Source organism: Nicotiana sylvestris, chromosome 6, assembly GCF_000393655.2.
Source record: "Nicotiana sylvestris chromosome 6, ASM39365v2, whole genome shotgun sequence".
NCBI lineage: Eukaryota > Viridiplantae > Streptophyta > Magnoliopsida > Solanales > Solanaceae > Nicotiana > Nicotiana sylvestris.
In genome coordinates, this window is record NC_091062.1 from 134,109,347 (window position 1) to 134,117,932 (window position 8,586).

Consider the following 8,586-nt stretch of genomic DNA (forward strand, 5'->3'; position numbering starts at 1 on the left):
CACCTACCAAATGTATCCTAGCTTGAGGGATATTTTGTCCATCGGCCGGCTCGGGTACATCATCCGATACTCCCTCAGTAGCCTCTCTAGCCCGAAGTTGGACCACAACAACATCAAGTTCCGGCTCGGGAGCCATCATCTCTACGGCATGAGGGTCGATCAGGTTTTCCCCTCCCTTAGACGCTATCAAAAAATTATTTTCCCCCTCGTCTTCAATTCGAGGACTTCCCGCCGCTTCTGGAGTTGGGTCTGCCGGGTCAGCCTTAGTTTCTTCCACCTTGATCTTCTTGGACTCTGAAGGTTCATTCGACGGTTCCCTTTGTCTTTTTTCCCTTCATCAGGTCGCGAGGTACCCTCTTCACCAAGCGATGTTCCCTTCATCAATGGGACCTCTCCCAGACCTACACGAATGCAAGAGGTAAGCACAGGGAGTGAGAACGCTATCAGTAGCAATTCAGATTAAAATGTACGACTGCAACGGGGGCGAAGGCTCACCATGGTCCTTGGCTTCCCATCGAGCTTGGGACAGATCACGCCACACTCGCTCAGCATATGGGAAAATCATATCCAGTCGGCCGACCCAGCCCGAGAGGTCCTTGACCGCGCCAGGGTAAACTTCTACGGCTGCATTAGCAGAAGAAATTAAGCGCGTGAAAAGATGTACCTAAAAAGAAGCAAAGAAATGCTAGATAACGTATCTACTTACGTTCCATGTTCCACCTCTCGGGGAATGGCATCCTTTCCGCTGGGATCAGGTCCGAAGTCCTAACTCAAACAAAGTGGCTCATCCACCCTTCGTTCCCAACTTCTTCGATGCAAGCAAAAAGGGCCCTTGAAGCTTGGCAGTGGAGCTTAATCTGACCCCCACGGAAGAGACGGGGGATGTACATCCTGATCAGGTGATCGAGGGTGAAGGGCATCTCCTCAATCATATTCACATAATACCTTATCATGTAGATAATGCTCCATAACGAAGGGTGAATTTGGCCGAGGGTCACTTGATACCGTTGGCAGAAGTCGAGAATCACGGGATCTATCGGAGGGAAGGATGGCCCACCGGCCCCATGATAAATGGGTAAGTATACACACTGAGAAAATCGACTTTATATGTCGTTATATCCTCCTCCCGAGAAGGGATCTCCACAAGCATCGCATCCCCCCAGCGACAATCAGTCCTCACCTTTCGACGTCTGTTATAGAACTAATATACTGAGACACAGCCTCACGAAGCCCCGACTTCGAAAAAGGTCTCTCGACCTTGAAATCGGAAGCCGTTGCAAAAGATCCTAGAATGCATTTCTCAACACGAGGAGGCACTGTCGCTTTGCCTTTAGATGGAAGCAAAGAGGAGGAGGTCACGTTCTCTTGAGAAGTAGAGGCGAAAGTTTTCGCCATTCCTAAAAGATTTCAGAGGAGAAATGGAAATTGCGTTTCGAAGAAAGAACAAAAGTGAAGGTAGAAAGAACCTTTTTAGGGGCTTGATGGTGTAGTGAGTTATAAAGAATAAGAAAAGAGGTATTTATAGTGGCCCCACATGCGCGTTGAAGGAGGCCAAAGGACAGCCAACCACTGTAATTAATATGAAGGCTTTCAAGTGCTGTGTGTACGCGATCTTTTGGCACCTTATGACTGTCGTCATTGCGGAAGTACCCGAGGGGCAAGAATTCAAGGTCGCTTCTTATCACTTTCGCTCTAAGAAATGCGGGGACTATCTGTATGCGGTAAAATCGGAGGGTTCAATTTTCCGTCGTCGCGATGCCTCGTAAGCACATTTTGCAGTTTCGAGATTATGGTCGAGGTTCACCCCCGAGGGCTATCGACGCTCGAACTCGGGGTTGTGCATACCCACGGTTATGATGAAAAAGTGGGGAGTTCCCAAGGCGCATAACTAGAGCTGACAAAGTCTGGTGAGCTAAGTTCAGACTCTAGTCATGGCATCAACTAGCTGTCTCATCTCCATATCTTTTTGTAATTAATGCATTTGTACTATGCTGGGATTCCCCCTCATATAAATAGGGGATCCTTGTTACTTTGTAGGGATCTGTTTCTCAATACTAAATATACAAGAACATTCCCTCTGCTCTCTAACATATTCTCTTGATCTCATTACTTCATTTATTGCTTATATTTATTGTGTTCTATTTATTGTTCATCATTTATTGCCTATCATTGATCATAAAGAGCCATCATTTTAGCTCTCATAACTATTAGATCCCCCTCGATGGCCCTAAGCCGGCCTCCAAACTCGACCTCGAGGCCTCGTACACGGCAGCTCGAGGCCCCGACCTCTAGCCGTTCGGTTTGACTATTACCCCGTTTTTAGCTATAATCTTTCTCTCTAGTCTCTTACTTTAGCATCCACTGCTTAAACAACTAGCATAAAAAGAGATCACGTATTTTTAGAACCACAAAATTAAATTTAATTGTTATAACCATTTTCACGGTAAACAAACATCTTTATTATAAAATGTCAAATTATTTTGGGAATGTGTTGGCTGGCCTAGTTCCATGATAGGTGTCATCACGACCGGGTTGGTTTTGGGGTCGTGAAAGTTACCATTCCGAATTATTATAACTAAGGGTGGCAAATAGTTAAAAGAAAATAGTTAACAACACATTATCCACTAAAAAATAGGTTGGATAATGAACTTTTAAAAATGATTCAAATATGGATAAGAATCATATTATCCATTTAGAAAATGTATAACCAAAACCAATGGATAACTAATGGGTCTAATTTTTATATTTGTAAAGCCTCAAATTGGGGGTTCCTCAAGTTAGAGAGACTAAGAATTCTTCCAAAAGTGATCATAAACAAGAAGTCATGGATAATATGGTTACCCATATTATCCGTCGGTTAACCCTTTTTTATCCGTATTAAAAATGGGTCGGGTCGGATAATTAATCCGTATTTTCATTATTCGTTTTTGTTTAACCAAAAAATAGAATTTCAGTCAAAGCTAGAATTTAGAAGAACGCGGGTTACTGATAATCAAAAGAATATGTAGAAGAAAGTAATTTGGAGTAACCAGAGTGTAATCAGGAGAAAAACAAGTGAATCAAAGTATATTCCAATTTTGTCTTGTGTTTACAAGTGACTAGATACCCCCCTTTTATAGGTATCTTGAAGATATGCATTTCCTCCAAATCATAATGAGGCTATTATAAATAATTAAAGACATTGAATGCTACGTTACACAATCATTGTAATCAATACAAATTCTCTAACGTATCCAGTATTTAATGCCTATCGAATTTCGTATTTGCGCTCTTTATTATGGTCAGATCCATTCCTTTTGATAAATGACTTAAATAGGTACGAGCGCTGAATCCTTCAAATGTCCTCTCGTGCCTCTTTCTTTGCCTTTGCTCGTTTCTATTGTTGTCCGTGCCTCTTGACTAATTATAATTCTTTGATTATTTGACCAGTCCACGTGTCTCAACATGTCACTTACATATATAAATGCAATTTTTCCCAATACAGTTTTCGACCCGAACCATATCCGATCCGACCCGACCGGCCTGTTTGCCACTCCTAATTATAATGTACACATACCGTGATATTTGTTTATAACCATTTTGCATCTTCTATAATAAAAAGCGAGTTATATTGACAAAGAGCATGACGAATTATATGTTCTTTAAGGCCGAGATGAATAGAAGATTAAGACAGTAATTTTGACATATGCAATTAAATGTAGTAATTTATTTGGAAAAGGCAAAAGTGGGACGCCAACTGTCACTGGAGGTCGAAAAAACGAAAATGAAAAAAACAGAAGCCAACAGAATAATATAAATGGTAAAAGATTTTATGGTGTAGGAAAGTATACAAGTGAAAAGGCCAAATGAGGCAGCAGCTTTCACAAACATTCTCCAATGGTACATTTAACTTAGTAAATTACCAAAAGAATCATGGCGAAATGTATACCATAGGAAATTGCTATTTCTGATATATTGAAAATGAAAGTTCACAGAACGGTGAAGACGAGTCTAGTACTGTACTTGGTATTTTCACCATCTTTATTTTTTTTTTTTAAAATAAAGCTATCAAGTCTAAGTTTATATGCAACTTGGATCTGTATAAAAGGTCCTCTCCTACGTCGCTTTTTTCTCCCTCTTATACGTGGGAAAGTCTTTTTTTTTTAATAATTTGATTACAAGACTCCCACTGGTACCACTGACATTAGTTTTTTTTTTTTTTTTGGTTTTTGATGCGAGGTACGATATCCGTATATAGGGGTCTGGTTAATCTGAATTTGTTCAAAAGAATTTCAATTTGAGGAATAAATTGCTCCCTACCAAGCAATTCTATATTTAGAAATCGAACCCACGATCTCTGACAATTAGCTTTGGTTGTTAATTCTACGTGGCCAAGAAAGTTTTACATGCCTCAGATTTTGCACCAATTTAGTCTCTCCTGGGCGTGCGAACAAAATACCACATTGATAGCTGAAAAGATTGGGAGCCTACATATAAAGTGTAAGGAGTTTTTAATTGTGTGAGACCTTTTTGGGAAAACTATGCGGGCTTGGCCCAAAGCACCTAGGTTTAATGGGACGAGTATGGAGATGACAAAGTGATGGTACGGGACGGCACACACACAAGAAGATGCTAGTTGCGGGCTTCGGTTGCCATAATACTCTAACAATGTGGGTGGCACACTGTAAATCTCGAAAACTGACCCGTGGATCATAGCTGAAATGATTGGGAACCTACATATAAGAGTATCTTTGGGCCGTTTTAACCAAATACTCCCTTTGTATTTCTATTAGTACTAATATAACAAGTATTAGTTATACATAAGTGGAAAAATACTAATACAAAATATTGGATTATATATTATTTTCCCTAATACATCATATCAAACGGCCCCTAATAATGTAATATTTCTACAATGTCATTTTAATAACTTAAATCTTTCTGGAAAAACAAAAACTACTCCACTAGTTAACAGTGTAAAAAAAGCAGAGGGGAAAAATGAGTATTTTTGCATGGTGGGTTTAGAGGCGGGTCCCTTGGACATTGTTCCATAGCCTTTCTGGACTCTTATAAAGACGCTGACACCCCCATTCCTTGTAATTCCCATCATAGCAAAAACAACATATACTGCAATACCATAATAATATCCTCATCTTCATTACTGTCTTTTTTCAATTCCTCTCTTAGCTTTCAACTATCATCCTTTGAGCACTCTCCTCATTTGGATGTTGTTGTTTGCTTAAGGTAATTAAACACACTTCATTATTTGTGTATATCTCTTGGAACTTGAAATTTTGTTAATTAAGCACATACTATATGACTTGTTTTCTTATTCATTTCTCAATAAATTGGCTTTAACTTTTGTGCAGAAGGAAAACACTCCTAGCTATTTGTTTTGATCATCTCAAGATGTCAATGAGTCTCAAGAACTTGAACACAAGTTTGAAGATGGAAGATAAGGGTATACCACTACCCCCACCACTACCCCCATTATCTAAGGCAAGCACAGCAAAACAACAAGGCATAATGTCCATTCTTGGATCAGACAACAACAAAGCAGCTGCAGCTTCCATTAGAAGAACTCTTTCAGCTGATATGTCATCCAAAAAATGGCTTTCACAAAATGGATTCTATTCCCCTATGAAGAAAATTGGCTCCTCAGAAGAGCTTGCTAATCTTGGACAAGATGATGTTTGGAAATCAATCCAAAATGGTAATAACAAATCAGAGCCAATTACATCAGTTGATGTTTGGAGCTCTATTTTAACTCAAAAGAAAGATGACTCATCATCCACAATTCCACCTCCTTATATTCACCCTCTTCTTAAAAAATCCAGCTCTCTGACTGAGAAAAGTCTTGAAATTTGTACTGAAAGTCTTGGATCAGAGACTGGCTCTGAGATTAACCTTTCCTCTTACCCACCCTCTGACACTGATGATGACAAAGATGATCATCAACAACAACAACAAGAAAAAGAATTCATCTCTCACTCCTTTGAGGAATTTCCAGTTGTTAAATATAACCATAACAAAAGATCATCATCTACTCCTAAGTCATTCCCTCCTCCTATTTCTTCCTTGGCTGCTGAGGATAAGCCCTCTGTTCACATGCAATCTCACAGGCAAAATGGTAGATTGATTCTTGAAGCTGTTTCTGTTCCTTATCAAAATCTTTTCCGTACCCAACGCGTTGATGGCCGCCTTCTTCTCACCTTAATCAGCACTAGTCCTACTTCAGAAACAGAGGATAATCAAGAAGTTGCAGAGTTTGAGAAAGTGTTCGACGAAATGCAACAAGTTGAATATAATAAACCACCTCAGTTAGACTATGATGGTTATGAAGAAGAAGATGAATATGAAGAGGAGGATGAAGATGAAGAGGAAGAGGAGGTGGAGGTGGAGGTGGAGGAGAAAGAAAATGGGACAAAAGGGATGCAAATTGTGCTGGAACAAAAACCAAGATTGTCAAATGGTAGGATGAATGTGAACACATCAACATTGATGATGAAACAACTTATGGGACTAGAGAAAAAGAATCATCATCTAAAATGGTCAAACAAAGAGAATGACATAACCCAAGTTCCTCATTCACTTCCACCAATTTCAGCAGCAGCTTCTTTCAATGCCTATGAGTATTTCTGGAGGAAGAATCCCACTATTGTTAACAACTACAATGATGATAAGCAGGTTGTTGTTTCAGCCCCCAATAGTATTACTCCCAATGCCAATGGTACTACTACTACAAAGATAGCATCTTATGAGCAGAAAGATTTGGTGCTAATGAGAGGAAACAAAGGAAACATCAATTATTTGGTGCCTTTGTTGAAAGGATGCAAAGAACCAAGGAGATCTCTACTCATTTGGGAGCCTCACTGCATTGCCACCTCCTAATCATCATTGTCTAATCCCAGTTTTAATTAATTAGATCATAATATATAATCACATAATAATAATAATAATAATAATAATAATAATAATAATAATAATAAATGGAGTAATGTATCATTTAGAAATGTGATTTTTCCTCTCTTTGTTAGTCCGTCTAGTTTTTACTCTTTTGGTCAAAAAGAGTTTTCTGTAGCCAAATAAACAAAGAGAGAGGGAGAGAGATATCAATTATAAATGTCTTTGATTTTAGAGGATTGAACAAGGAAAACATAGAGAAGATTTTAGTTGTTTTCAAAATCATCATCTTTTATTTAAGCCTATGTTGTGTGTTTTAGTTTATGATGATATTACTAAACTCTTAAATATATGAGCCAAGTTTGACTTGGTGGTGTATTGTCTGTCTATCTCAGCATCAAATGCGAATTCTCCTTCTTTCTTTTCCTCTTTTTTTTCTTCCTTTTGTCCTTAGCTTTTTGTCATTCCAATCTGAGGTGAAGGAATTGAGTGGCTGTGTTTTATGATTATATCTCTAAGGTTTTATGATATACTTCACAATTTAGATGTAATGATATATTGTACAAATATTTTGACAGTGCAATCTCCCTTCAATTCAAGTGCATACAGCTCCCACCCCACCCTGCAATCATCATGTTGTAAACACAATCAAGACACAAAAATGTTTTTGAATTTTTTAAAGGTAATGTGCAAATATTCTAAAAACATTTACACTAACAACGTAATAATTTTTACATTATCAATTCTCGAATGCACAACATGTATGTGTGGATATAAGTTATATAAATGACCATGTAATATTTTCTTACTAATAGTGGAATTTAAATTTAAATAGTCATAACAAGTTACTTGTTATTTTATTCAAGTTATCAATATTAATATTTTTTAAGGAGTAACTCTTGTTTTCCTCTAGGTGACTTGATTATGTAGACATCTTTATATTAGGTACCGCATAAAACTTAAACTCGCAATATATTAATTAATTATAAGTGCTATGAAAAATAAAGTAAATTACTTGCTATAACTAATTAGAACAATACTGATACAAACAATATTAGTTAACCACTGTCATTATATAACTTAACTTCCTTTTGCTAAACCAATCTCTCTCCGCTATCTTGTCCCCACCATCACGCTCAAGTTGTAAATATGCATGTATGTATACACTTTGTCCTCGAACACTTCAGCATCACAAACTTTTGGTATGAGTAGTACAGGCAGCATATATCAACTTTCTCTACTTGCGTAGTGGATGAAATATACATCACACAAACATACAAACAAGAGCCAGTCGAGAAAAGAAAAGAAAAGAGGGGGAGGGGGGGCATTCCCTTATGTATATGAGAATTATCATATTCATAATTATACTACGTAGTGGCGAAGACTGGATTTCCGCTAAGAAAATTCAAAAAAAAAAAATATTAAAAAAAATTGTAGTTAGTGGGAATTAAACCAATGACCTTACAAAGATTTTAAATCTTCTTAACCACTAAGTTATGCTTTTGGACTGTATCAAGAGGATTCAAAACATAATATATAGAGGTGTAACAAATTTTGCCTTATATATACAGTGTAATATTTCGGCGAAAGGGTTCGGGGCGAAACGCCGTCCCCTAAATCCGCCCTGATACTATGCTACTATGTAAAGACATAGCCAGAATTTTGAGTTGATAAGTTTTGGACTTTAGAAAAGACATTTGAATA

At 37.9% G+C, this 8,586-nt stretch overlaps 1 protein-coding gene across 1 annotated transcript; it reads left to right on the plus strand.

Moving 5' to 3' along the window:
• Positions 1–5,090: 5,090 nt before the first annotated feature.
• Positions 5,091–7,309, plus strand: LOC104216558 (protein FAF-like, chloroplastic). Its single transcript, XM_009766633.2, has 2 exons — positions 5,091–5,223; positions 5,349–7,309. Exon 2 carries the CDS (start codon positions 5,389–5,391, stop codon positions 6,868–6,870), a length of 1,482 nt encoding a protein of 493 aa, XP_009764935.1. The 5' UTR covers positions 5,091–5,223; positions 5,349–5,388; the 3' UTR covers positions 6,871–7,309.
• The last annotated feature ends 1,277 nt before the right edge of the window (positions 7,310–8,586 follow it).

Excerpts from the sequence above, each read along its gene's own strand:
- LOC104216558 (XM_009766633.2), top strand. The coding sequence starts at position 5,389 with ATGTCAATGAGTCTCAAGAACTTGAACACAAGTTTGAAGATGGAAGAT.